We start from the raw sequence: 13,901 nt of genomic DNA on the forward strand, positions 1-13,901 counted from the left end.
TCTCACTGTATGGCACAAGGTGCTTTCTGATCCTCAAACCACCTGCAGGAAAGTGATTTTCAAATAATTACATCAATGGTACGGTATGTTTTTCAGACTCTTCCACCGGCATAGTAGCGGCCTATCTCTGATTCCAGCATGATTGTTCTACCAATCCTCCCAAATCAAGATGCATTCACACACACACACACACACACACAAATCTCTTATTGGAAACTCACAGAACACTGTAGCTATGACACAAAAAGTTAAGAGTTAATGTGCACAGATCTAACATGCCCAAATTTTTGACAAGGAGGAAAAAATGAATTTACATTTCGCCCGTCCTCCACCAGTCCTTTCCTCTTAAAGTCATATGTTCTCAGTAGCCCTCAGTACTGTCATTTCAGATAGTAACTTCTACCAGGTAAAGGATTGGAGCAGAATTCGTGGTCTCCTAGAGTATCCCATTCCAAAGTCTGAAGAAAGGGAGAGGGAATCAAAGCTGCTTTCTGATCATTAACTTTCTCCGTTTCCTAGCTTTGCAAATCCATTAATCTTTCTTAACAAGAACAAATTTCCTAAGTTACGAATATAGCATTCTATTCCTTCTGTCCATTTAAAAATGCCATGTCAGCACATACAAAGCACCTGAGATATATATATATATACATATAAAATACTGAATCAAAAACTCAGAATATTTCCCAAAGTGGGTGGGAATTTAATTGAACCATCGTCCTGGGGCTGGGTGGGAAGTTATCGAGATCAAACTTCAGTTTGTATGGTAACGGGATCTTTGTTACATAAGAGCTCGGTTGTTCAAGTGGCGCTGTGTAGCTGCTATGATCTAGAGCATGTGACCAGGCTTTATTCAGTAAACGCTTCACATTCCTTTGAACTGCTGCATTATAGAAAGGAGCTGCTGATTGCGCTGATAAACGCTTTGCTCTTCATCTCTCAATCTTTCCTGATCATTGAGAATCTCTTCCTGCGACAAAACAAGAAAACCAGGTTTTAGATTATTTTTTTTGAGCCAAAGGAATGAACTGCAAGATAGGACATCTCCTGCTCTGCAATGCTATAATTTGAGCGTGTGTTTTACAACCTATCCATGTTTCTTGCAAAAAAAATAATAATCAACAAGTCTCTGGGTTGTGGTTAACTTGATTGTGCAGCAAGACTTCCTGTTACTCTCCCCTCCCCATCATCCAAATCTGCTCTAGGTCTCCTGGCGCTGATTTTGAGAGGTGCATGGGTGGCAGCAGGGAAGAGAAGTTATGTCGGGCAACAGGAAGCCTGCTATACAAGCAGAACAGCGCGGTTGGAGACAACCCTCTGTCTCAGGCCATGAACACATTAGCTGCTTAGAACACAGTGAGGTCAACCCGCCATCCTGCTGTGCTTCAGGTTGCATTGGTACATTGCAGTACATGCCAGAGGGGGGAGTGGGCCAATGTCCAGGGATGCTGGGACCTGTAGTCCCGTGACATCTGGGGAAATCACAGATTCCCAATTCATGCTACGGAGTTACAGGTAGGTAGCCGTGTTGGTTTGCCATAGTCAAAACAAAAAATAAAAATAAATAAATAATTCCTTCCAGTAGCACCTTAGAGACCAACTAAGTTTGTTCTTGGTATGAGCTTTTGTGTGCATGCACACTTCTTCAGATACACATGCTATGGAGGATTAAGTTGAGTTGAAAGAATCCAAAAAGAATTTAAATACTTGGCGGCAAAATCCAACTCCAGAGTGGACCAAATGAGGCTCTGTTGGTTTCTCAATGGGCCAACTCATAGAGAGTTTATTCATTGCTGAGTTACAGTCGTACCTTGGAAGTCGAACGGAATCCGTTCTGGAAGTCTGCTCATCTTCCAAAACCTTCAGAAACCAAAGCGCAGCTTCTGATTGGCTGCAGGAAGCTCCTGCAGCCAATCGGAAGCTGCGGAAGCCCCGTCGGACGTTTGGGTTCCAAAGAATGTTCGCAAACCGGAACACTCACTTCTGGGGTTGCGGCATTCGGGAGCCAAAACGTCTGAGTACCGAGGCGTTCGGGATCCAAGGCACGACTGTATTTGAAGCTCGACAGATCACTCTCCTTCCCAGGCTTAGAGAAAAATGGTGAAAACAGGATATTTATTGGGAGTCGGACAGTATGATTTTTGCAGCTGCTGCTAAGGTTGCAAAACAATGGGCACGGGACGGAGCAATGGAGAACTTCTGAAACAACAGTGGGATATTAGCTCCGCCCAAGGCATGATGGAGAACAGCAACAACTGGGAAACAGTTGACATAATATTTTACAAGGACAGGAAGAAACATCACGGACAGAATAATCACCACACACAGGAAGAACAAGGATATAGCTTGAATGCTTCACCTGTAGATTTATAAATCATTTAATGCGTCAATACAAATGGAAATCATTAGTATTGCAGCTGTTGTATAAGGGAGTGTAGTTGAAATTAATAAGATTTTGGAATGCAGAAATAAAGTAAATCATCAAACCATCAATTCTAGCATGCAGGAGGCCACCTAAATTGTATAATTTGGCACCTGAAGGATTGTTATTAGTAATTGTATTATAACTTGCCATTGTTATAATGAGGCTATTATTGGATTACTGTAACTGAAAACCAATAAAAATTATTATTAAAAAACCCAAACTCACAGAGACCTTAGATAGGCCAACTGGCTTATAAGCTTTACCTAACTAACATTTTCAGCTCAGGTTCAAGTGGGCTTTCAATGAAGCAGTTGTTTTAAGCTGCAATCCGATACCCACGTACAGGAATATGCCCAACTGAATTCAACGGAGCCTCTGAGTAGATGTGTAGACCAAGCTGGGAGTCTGCCATCAGAGGTACCAACTGTGATTCAATTCAACATCACAAAGACATGTGATGTGCAGAGAGGCACCCTGAATCCAGACAATCTTGAAGAGGTGCACCTTGTTTGCAGTGCCGGTGTACCGCAGCATGGGTTACATGAGATAATAATAATAATAATAATAATAATAATAATAATCTACAATAATAAAGTGCAAGTGTCTCTGCGTCCAGTCCCTGTGTCTGTGGGATTGCTCTATTGCGCATGTGCCCCACGGACAGCCGTTGGGACTTGGAACGCAGAGACACTTCGGGAAAGGTCGGCGCGAGGAGAAGGTGGGTGGGAGGGAGGGAGGGAGGGAGGAAGGGCGGGGCCGGCTGGCTGTCAGTAAGCGAGGCGGCGGCAAGCCAGCCAGGGAATGCCCGGATGTGAGAGCGGGAAGGGGCGGGGGCGGGGACAAGAGCGAGGGGGTGTGTCTGCAAGGCTGGGCGCACGCGCGGAAGAGACCAAGCTGAGAGCGTTGACGTCGCTTCCCCCTCCCCAGCAACAGCGCCGCTCGCTTCTCGCAGCCCCGCCCGCAGCTCGAGATCGTGCAGCCGAGCGTGACGTAGTGTCCTAGCGCCCGTTAATTTAACGGGCATAATACCCACTAGTAATAATAATAATTTATTATTTATACCCCACCCATCTGGCTGGGTTTCCCTAGTCACTCTGGGCGGCTTCCAGCAAAATATTAAAATACAAGAATTCATCAAATGTTAAAAGCTTCCCTAAACAGGGCTGCCTTCAGAAATCTTCGAAAAGTCAGATAATTGTTTATTTTCTTGACATCTGGTGGGAGGACGTTCCACGGGGCGGGCGCCGCTACCGGGAAGGCCCTCTGCCTGGTTCCCTGTAACCTCACTTCTCGCAGTGAGGGAAGCACCAGAAGGCCCTCGGAGCTGGACCTCCGTGTCCGGGCTGAACGATGGGGGTGGAGACGCTCCTTCAGGTATATTGGGTCGAGGCCGTTTAGGGCTTTAAAGGCCAGCACCAACACTCTGAATTGTGCCCAGAAACGTTAAAGTGTGGGGAGGATCCTTCTTGGGAGGCGAAGGTTAGAATGCATGGCTTCTTACGTTCTTCCAACCTTGAGGCTATAGTTTTGTTTGAGGGTTCTACATGGAAATGTCAAAAAGGCAGAGACATGGAAAAATGGACCTCTGCAAAGCATCAGTCTGAAGAGATTCTCTCTGAGAGTTAAGTGCAGCACTGGCTGATGTAGGTGCATTTGTTGGTAGATTCCATTCCACCTTTTGTTGCAGATATGTGGGATTGTTACATGTCACATCTGTTTACATTCCAGCACAGATTGCTGGAGTCCCGTGAGCGGAACATCCGCTCTGTATTGCTTTTGTTTTTCTCTCTTTCCGAGAAGAATGACAAGGAGAGAGGCCATGTATTCCTTTGTCCTGATTTATGTATAATAAATGCGTAGTTTAGTATAGTATCCATGCCTCGAGCCTGATCTGTTGTGTGTTTACTCTGCTGAGTAATGTGTGCTCTTGCATGAGTCGTGGATGCACATTGGAAGAGGATGACTGATGGATCTCCGCAGCGGCAAGGCTGAGAAGGGAGACGCTCCGGCTGGGGCCAAGCCAGCTGGCTTTCCACCCCACGGTTCCGACAGCCTTTCCCCCACTGATTGGGCGCATGCCCACACCATTTTGTGGCCCCATCTCTCCTTCTGCTCTTTTGGCAGCCATTTTCTTCTATGTCATGTCCCCACAGCGGTCATTTTGGGACTGGTTCTTATGGTACTTTCTCAAAAACTCCAACTGCACTAGGAAAAGATTTAAAAAGGACTGTGGAGAGGACTGTTGTTAGGCTATGGCTCAGTGTTGCCAAAAAGAAAAAGTGCTGAAATTGATCTAATTATGCCATAGTTATCACAGTCCTGGAGGGAGAATTATAGCACAGTTCTGTTTTAACCGTTTCTGAAGATGCCTGGAACATACTTGGATGTGCTCTCAACACAGAAAAAGGAATGATTCCGACTTAGATTGGTAGCTGCGCACCCCGACCTGTATGACTTCAGGATAACTTATTTCCAAAAAAGTGAGCAAAGAGTTCTCTTAAACATTTCAAGATACGTATGGATTTTAAGAAAGATTTAAAACGACATAAAAAGTAACACTGCTTTAGTAATAGGCCCATATCTTTCTGAAGAGCAGAATTATGTGCTTGGTTTAAAGGGAACCACAAAAACGATCTGAAAAGCATATTTCAGAACCTCCAAGTGCCCCTATTTTCCTTTTTTTTTTTTTTTTTTTTTTAATAATAAAAATCATTTATTAATTACTTATACAATATTTTACAAATATATACAGTAAATATTCAAAATACAAATAAGATACATCATTCCAGATGCAAATAAAAATAAAGATTTTAAACATAAGGCTGTTGTCGTGTTTTGTTAACATCTTATTAAGTTATTTATTCAAATTCTCCTTACTCTTTAGATTTGTATCTGCGCACAAATCCGAAGGAAAAAACAGAACAAAAAAAACAAAACAAAACAAAACAAAACAAAAAACTTATATACAAAAGAAAGAGGAAAAAAATAAAGGGAAAAAAGAAAACCCCACCACCACCCCCATTGACTTCCTGTCCACCCAAACATATAATCAGGTCTTACTTATAAGCGTAAGTCGACAGGTCTGCATGTCCTCATTTCATCATCATTTCGCTATAATATCTACCGGTACCTTGTTATTCTGTTGATTTCCTCTATTTATCTTCCAAGACTATTGAAAGGCTAGCATAGCTATTTGTCCTCTAGTATATTTTTGTACATACTTAATGTAAGTACCCCATTTTTCTTGGAACTTTTGCCTAGATCCCCCTCTCAGGTTATTGGTCAGCTGAGCCATTTCGGCGAGTTCTTGTAACTCGCTTTGCCATTCACTCACTAAAGGTGGTTCTTGCTCTTTCCATTTTTTAGCGATTTGGATTCTTGCGGCCGCCGTAGCATAGAGAAACACCTCTCTCAGTTTCACAGGAATTCCAGTATTCACAATACTCAGTAGGAAGGATTCAGGTTTTTTTGGAAAAGTAATTCCGAGCATTTTTTTTATCTCTTCATATATCGAACCCCAAAACTTTTTAATTTTTTGGCAGACCCACCACATATGATATAAATCTCCATTGTCACCCCCACATCTCCAACACACACTACTAGAACCTTTGTAGATTTTCGCCAGTCTTGAAGGAGTAAGGTACCATCTATGTTGCGCTTTCATCATATTTTCTTTTATCCTACTTGAGTTTGTAAAATTCATGGTGACCCTCCACAGATGTTCCCATTCCTCCATCATTATTGGCCGCCCGATGTCTTGTGCCCATCTCACCATAGATGGCTTCACTGTCTCCTCCATAACCTCCCATTCCAATAATAATTGATAAGCTTTTGAGATTACTTTTTTATTGTTGTTTATTATCTCAGCCTCCAGTCTTGTTATTACCTTGGAGAACCCTATCTTTTTATCCTGTTGGAATACTCCATGCAGTTGGTGGTAATCCAACCACCCCCCCAATTGGTCTTTTATTTCTTCGTACTTTCTTAACTTGAGTTCTCCATTTTCGTCTACCAATAAGGTGTTATAGGTAGGCCAGTTGGATCTCATATTTCCTCTCTTTATCGCTTTAGCCTCTATGGGAGATATCCACATTGGAATTTTTGGCTCTAATATTCTTTTGTATTTTTCCCATGTTCTATATAGCGCGTTCCTGATTATGTGGTTAGTAAAACCTTTATGCACTGTATATTTACCATACTGTAGGTAGGCATGCCAACCGTATCTTAAGTCAAATCCTTCTAGGTCCAGTAATTTGTTATCACTAAGTAAGAGCCACTCCTTCAGCCAAACTAAGCAGACGGCTTCGTAATATATTTTAAGATCGGGGAGGCCAAATCCGCCCCTTTCTTTTTTGTCTATAAGTATTTTATATTTAATTCTTGGTCTCTTACCCGCCCAAATGAATTTCATTATCTCCTTCCTCCATTCTTCTATACATGAGGTTTTCCCTATTATTGGAATAGTTTGGTATAAGAAAAGCAATTTTGGTAATATATTTGATTTAATTGTCGCTATTCGTCCAAGAAGTGAAAGTTTTAACTTGTTCCAGAGTAAGAGATCTTTTTTAATCTCTTCCCAGCATCTCTTATAATTGTCATCAAAGAGATTTATATTTTTATCCGATATCCATATGCCCAGGTATTTAATTTTTGCATAAGTTTTTAATCTCGTCACCTCCTCAATCTTCTCTTTATCTTTTACTGATATATTTTTAACTAATAATTTAGTTTTGTTATAATTCAATCTTAAACCAGAGACTTTACCAAATTCCTGGATGACTTCTAATGCCTTTACAAGGCTTTTCGTTGGATCTTCTGTCATTATCATTAAATCGTCCGCAAAGGCCTTCAGTTTATAGCAGTTCTCCCCTAGCCGGATACCTTTTATGTTGCTATCTTTCCTTAGTTGGTTATTTAATACTTCCATAGTCAAAATAAAAATCAAAGGGGATAACGGACACCCCTGTCTTGTCCCTTTATTAATTTCACACTCCTGAGAGATATCTCCATTTATAATAATTTTGGCTTTTTGCTTCTGATAGATAGCGTTTATTCCGTTACTGTATTTTTCCCCCATTGCCAATTGCTGGATTGTATGAATCATAAACTTCCATGATACGTTATCAAATGCTTTTTCAGCATCCACTGCCATAAATGCAGCTGGTTTATCTATTCTGGTGTCCAAATATTCTAATAAGTTTATTATAATTCTCATATTATTTTGGATTTGCCTTCCAGGGAGAAATCCTGCCTGATCTTTATGGATGACTTTTTGAAGCACCTTTTTAGTTCTTTCCGCCAAAATATAAGCAAATAGCTTATAATCATTATTGAGGAGCGATATTGGCCTAAAATTTGCTACATTTAGGAGATCCGTACCCTGCTTTGGAATTAAGGATATATAACTTTCCTTCCAGGTCTCGGGGATGTTGCCTCCCTTCAGAATGTTGTTCATAATATGTATAAGGGGAGTCGCCACTATGTCCTCTAGTTTTTTATAGTAACAAGCCGTGAGGCCATCCGGGCCTGGCGATTTCCCGCTCTTTGCGTTTTTAATTGCGTTCTGAATTTCACATGACGTGATCGGTCCATTTAATAGATCTCTTTGTTCATCTGATATCTTTGGTATGCTGGTTTGATTAAGATAATCTCTTATATCTTCTGCTTTTTCCTCTCCTTCTCTGTACAGTTGTTTATAAAAATCGACAAAATTTCTTTGGATTTCCTTAGGGTCTGTTATAATTTGGTCACCTGACTTTATCTTATTAATTATTTTTTCTCCTTCCCTTTTCTTTAATTGCCATGCCAGAAGTTTTCCTGGCTTATTAGCATGCTCGAAATTTTTCTGCCTCATATATTTCAATTTCCACTCTACTTCTTCACTAATCACCATCGAGTATTGCGACTGTAGTATTTTGATGTCTCTTTTTATTTCTTCATCATCTGGCTTTTGGTATAGTTCTTTTTCTTTTTTCCTAAGTTCTTCAATTAGGCCTTGAACTTTTTTCTCCTTCTTTTTCTTTTGGTAGGCATTTTGCTGGATAAAAAACCCCCTTATCACTGCTTTTCCAGCATCCCATACTGTATTAGGATCCATTTCATCTTTTGAATTCAACTCAAAATACTCTTTTAAGGTTGCCTTAGCCTTCTCTACAATTTTTTCATCTCTAAGAAGGGTTTCGTTGAGCCTCCATCTTGTTATTTTTTTTCTTTCTCCTTTTAACCATACCATAACCGCGCTATGGTCCGATATTGTTTTAGGATAAATATCTGTCTTGTAAATTTTAGGTGTTAACTCTTTAGATGTCCAAATGGCGTCAATTCTACCCGCTGTGTTATTTGGATAGGAAAAGTATGTAAATTCCTTTTTCAGCGGGTGTTGGATCCTCCATGCGTCTTCTAAATTTAATGTTTCTACAAGAGAGAAAAACGTACTTGGTAGCTTTATCTGTTTCTTTTTAGATAGTGCCCCTATTTTCCAGGGACGTCCTTGATTTAGAGAAGCCATCCCAGTTTCTGATTTGATCCCCCCTTTCCTTAAGATGTCCCTATTTTCATTGGAAAAATGTTGGGAGGATATGGCGTTATCCAGTCCCTGAGCCGCCTGAAGGCAGTCCAATATAGGGAAGTTTTTAAAAAAATGTTCAATGTTTTACTATGTTTTTACAGTATATATGTTGGAAGCTGCGCACAGTGGCTGGGGCAACCCAGTAAGGTTTGTGGGGTATAAATAGTAAAATTATCATTGTGGAATGGGACGTCCCTATTTTCGTTGGAGAAATGTTGGAGGGTATGATATTTCACACGCACAAAGCAAAAAATAAATAAACCACTTGTTTCATTTACTGTTTTGTTTAAACAATATAAACAGTAGACAGAGCAAGAGGTATGGTTTTGTTTTTAAAACCGAACCCTCAGCACAGGAATTCTCTAAAATCAGTGATGAATATAGGTCTGAATGGGAACAAACGATGTTTATGGCCCCACCAACATGGTATCCCTGAAACACTGACTGTAGAAAAGTCTCTGCACACACTCACACACCAAGGAACTGCAGGCTATAGCAAATTGCACTCTCCGAATGTATTTAATGCTGTGAGTCAGAACGAGCAATATGTGAGTCATCACTGCATTTCTGTTTGGGTCACTTCCTTGTGTAAAGGCAAAGGAAAACAAGGCCCATCCGTTAAACTGTACTATTTCTGCTTTTGCAGTCAAAGAGAGCTTGCTGCTGATCCCTTTAATCTTGGAATATGTACTGTCTTTGTGAAAAAACATAACTTTTGGTCCTTTCACCAGGCACATGGCAAGTGAGCTAACTCCATATAAGGCCAAACTTGCATCGGAAAATTATTGCTGCTCTCCCCAAATTGCAGTGTGGCCAAGAAAGACTGGAAATTTAGTAGCATGAGAAAACACCCAGATAGCATAAGAACGTAACAAGAGCCTGTTGGATCAGGCCAATGGCCCATCTAGTCCAGAATCCTGTTCTCACAGTGGGAAACCAGTGAGCAGGACCTGAGCAACTGGTATTTAGGAACAGCAGAAGCAGCTGGGAAGAAAGAAGAGCAGTTCAGGGATATTTTTTAAAAATAAATCTATAAGTTGTGTGTCTTTGCTTCTCAGCTGGTATTGTGTTATTGTGACTTGCTGTTATTTTTATTGATTATAGTTTAGAAATTAATTTACCTAATTGTTAAGAGTGAATTTCTGTTTAATTATTATTTGCTGATATCTAATTTTATTATGTACTATTATATTCTAGAGTGCTCCCTGGAAGGGCAGATCCTGAAGTTGAGGCTCCAGTACTTTGGTCACCTCATGAGAAGAGAAGACTCCCTGGAAAAGACCCTGATGTTGGGAAAGATGGAAGGCACAAGGAGAAGGGGATGGTAGAGGATGAGATGGTTGGACAGTGTTCTCGAGGTGACTGGAATGGGTTTGGCCAAACTGTGGGAGGCAGTGGAGGATAGGGGTGCCTGGCGTGCTCTGGTCCATGGGGTCACGAAGAGTCGGACACGACTGAACGACTGAATAACAACAACAACAATATTCTAATGGATTATTGGATGTGACTTTATTTGGCATAAGTTGTTTATTTTAAAGTTATGTTTTTATTATGGCATTTTTGTATTGGATCAGGTTGCTATGAGGTGTGCAACCATTGTTGTTTCTTCAGCTTGTAAACCACCCTGTGTATAGTAATATAGAAAGGCAGTATACAAATTAAAAGTGAAACGAAAATGAAATGAAATGAAATAATTTCCTCCAGCTATGGAGCCATAATGTCTAGTAGCTTTCAATAGGCCTCTACTCCCTGAATTTGTCCCTTCCTCTTTTAAACCAAATTAGGTGGGCAGGCCATCACTATCTCCGATGAGAGTGAGTTCCATAGTTTATCTATGCTCTGGGTGAAAAAGTCCTTTCTTTCATCTCCCCTGAATTTTAAAGACAGATCTTGAAACTGAGGCTCCAATACTTTGGCCACCTCATAAGAAGACTCCCTAGAAAAGACCCTGATGCTGGGAAAGATGGAGGGCACAAGGAGAAGGGGACGACAGAGGACGAGATGGTTGGACAGTGTTCTCGAGGCTACCAACATGAGTCTGACCAAACTGCGGGAGGCAGTGGAAGACAGGAGTGCCTGGCGTGCTCTGGTCCATGGGGTCACGAAGAGTCGGACATGACTAAACGACTAAACAACAAATTCGCAAACCACTGCTTTGGCAACCAATCCCCCTATATAATTCAGAAAAGCAATTCATGATTAATGGCATCTTCCTTGGGCAAGAGAGCCACAGGGACAGCAAAAATTAATGGATGGGACTATTGACATTATTGTAAAGTTCAGTATGTGTTCCAACACTGGGGCTTGGTGTGGGGGGTCTCTTGGCCCCGGAGCCTGGCCTTACTACCACGTCCCTTGCCCCCTTGCTGAATGGGCGGCTGCCCAGTGTTGGGATGGGGTATTTGCCCATCAAGGGCTGCACTGGGTGTCCGGACTTGTCCCTGCATGGGCGGGCAAGGTTGCAAGGCAGCCATGCTTGGCTCCAGTGGCCACGGCTGAGCTGACATGTGAGTTCCGGGAGTCATCTGTACCCCAGGAGTGCACAGCTGGCGGCGTTGGTGGCGAGAGCTGCCCTGGCAGGGTGTCGGGTTGGCTGGGGGCTAGGACAACCCCCAGGCATACAACAGGAACATTTCCAGCCCGTCTCTCCCATTAGCATTCAGCTTGCAGCTCTAGGGAATTCCAACAGCTTTCCCCAATGATTTATAACGACTCATGTCTTGGAGACACCGAGCACATATTCAGAGTCCAGCAGAGATAAACGCAGACTGAGCTAGGCTGAGGTTGTATTCACTAAGCTACTTTATTAAGTATAAGGCGGAACAATAGAAAACATGTCTCCTCTCTCTGGAGAGAAGTCCGAAAAACGCCCCTACAACAAATGGAAACAGAGTACAGTAAACATCCGCTCCTGTGATTCCAACAAACAGTGCTGGAATGCATAACACAGACATGTGATAAACCAATCCTACACAATATCTGCACAGTGAGAGGAATAGAAACCCAACACAGGGTGGATTCTGTTGATCCTCCATGCCCCACCTCTGCACACGCATTCTGGGCAACAGAAAAGGATGCTGGGTCTTCGGCAGGTCTTCAGTGGAAGGGGCTGATTTTCTATGTCCCAAAGGGAGCATATGTGGCATGATTCCATCTATTTGGTCAGGGAACATATTCTGTAGATTTGGTTTCCCAATACGTCCTTTGGGTATACCGAAATAAACTCTGGAAGTGAGCTGATGAGTTTAAACTAGAGAAAAAACAGGTTGGAAATGGCCCATCCCATAGGCACTGCTAGACAGAAACAACAAAATCCACACCATGCATTTAAGGTAATATTATACCTTGGTCCTCAAACGCCTTGGTCCCCAAACGCCAAAAACCTGGAAGTAAGCATTCCGGTTTTCGAACGTTTTTCAGAAGCCGAATGTCCGATGCAGCTGTCGGCTATTGTTTCCGGGCGCCTGCACCAATCAGAAGCTGCGACTTGGTTTTCAAACATTTCAGAAGTCAAATTGAATTCCGGAATGAATTAAGTTTGGCGCTTTTGTTTTTGCTGTTTATTTTGTGTTTTTGTTTCTGAGGCTTTTTCAGTTAATCTGTTTTTGTGGCTGTGTGGAACACAGTTCAGCTACTGATTGATTGATTGATTGATTGATTGATGGTGTGATTGTGGAAATGGATAAAAAACCCCATCCAAACATTGCAGGTAAGAAAAAAAAATAATTTTAATTTTTATCAACTACAATACTGTCTTATTTATTTTTATAGTACAGTACATTGATTATTGCTTTCATTTTATGGATCAATGGTCTCGTTAGATAGTAAAATTCATGTTAAATTGCTGTTTTAGGGGTTGTTTTAAAAAGTCTGGAACGGATTAATCCATTTTGCATTACTTTCCATGGGAAAGTGCACCTTGGTTTTGGAACGCTTTGGTTTTGGAATGGACTTCCAGAATGGATTAAGTTTGAGAACCAAGGTACCACTGTACCAGTTGTGGCTTCCTCTAAAGAATCCTAGTTCATTAAAGGGTTCTGAGAGTTGCTAGGTGAACCCTATTCTCCTCCCCGAGTTGCAATTCCCGCAGTTCCCTGTGACTGTTAAACTACACTGGGAACCGTAGCTCTGGGGGGGGGGAGATAAGGTTTCTCCTGACAACTCCCATCACCCTTGACAAACTACAGTTCCCAAGATTATTTGGGGGGAAGCCATGCATGTTAAAGTGGTATAAAGGTAAAGGGACCCCTGACCGTTAGGTCCAGTTGCGGACGACTCTGGGGTTGCGGCGCTCATTTCACTTTACTGGCCGAGGGAGGCGGCGTACAACTTCCGGGTCATGTGGCCAACATGACAAAGCCGCTTCTGACAAACCAGAGCAGCACACAGAAATGCTGTTTACCTTCCTGCCAGAGTGGTACCTATTTATCTACTTGCACTTTGACATGCTTTTGGACTGCTAGGTTGGCAGGAGCAGGGACCGAGCAACGGGAGCAAACCCTGTCACAGGGATTCGAACCACCGACCTTCTGATTGGCAAGCCCTAGGCTCTGTGGTTTAACCCACGGCGCCACCCGTGTCTCCTTATAACTGTGGTATAAGATTGCCTTAAATATAAGGTATGAAACAGATTAACTAACAAGTTTTATGGCTGGCAGAACTAAAGGTGGAGCCCCTCAATGCTGAAAGTACAGTTCTTGCAACAGCAGTGTGCAGTTCTAAATAAATGTTCCACGAATAGCATGGAAAGCAAGACTTAGGGACAGGGCATTAGGGAAAGCCCTAACTTGTAATATTTACCCTCAGTTTGTAGAGCTCTTTTCTTTCTTTGTCATTCTCTTCTGCTCTGGCTTGGAGCCATGCTTCATTTTGAGCTTTGTGTTTCTCCAGCATCTCTTGGAGCTCCTA

General features: G+C 42.0%; 1 protein-coding gene across 1 annotated transcript in view; it reads right to left on the minus strand.

Moving 5' to 3' along the window:
* Positions 1 to 674: 674 nt before the first annotated feature.
* The window catches only part of LOC117055208 (acyl-CoA-binding domain-containing protein 6-like), a 76,546-nt gene continuing 63,319 nt past the window's right edge, over positions 675 to 13,901 (minus strand). The window contains exons 18-19 of the mRNA XM_033164611.1: positions 13,794 to 13,898; positions 675 to 970 (exon numbers count right to left, since the gene is read on the minus strand). Of these exons, the coding sequence (XP_033020502.1) occupies positions 866 to 970; positions 13,794 to 13,898 (210 nt within the window). The 3' untranslated portion in view covers positions 675 to 865. The remainder of the gene's footprint in view (positions 971 to 13,793; positions 13,899 to 13,901) is intronic.

Source organism: Lacerta agilis, chromosome 11 (assembly GCF_009819535.1).
Source record: "Lacerta agilis isolate rLacAgi1 chromosome 11, rLacAgi1.pri, whole genome shotgun sequence".
Taxonomy (NCBI): Eukaryota; Metazoa; Chordata; class Lepidosauria; order Squamata; family Lacertidae; genus Lacerta; species Lacerta agilis.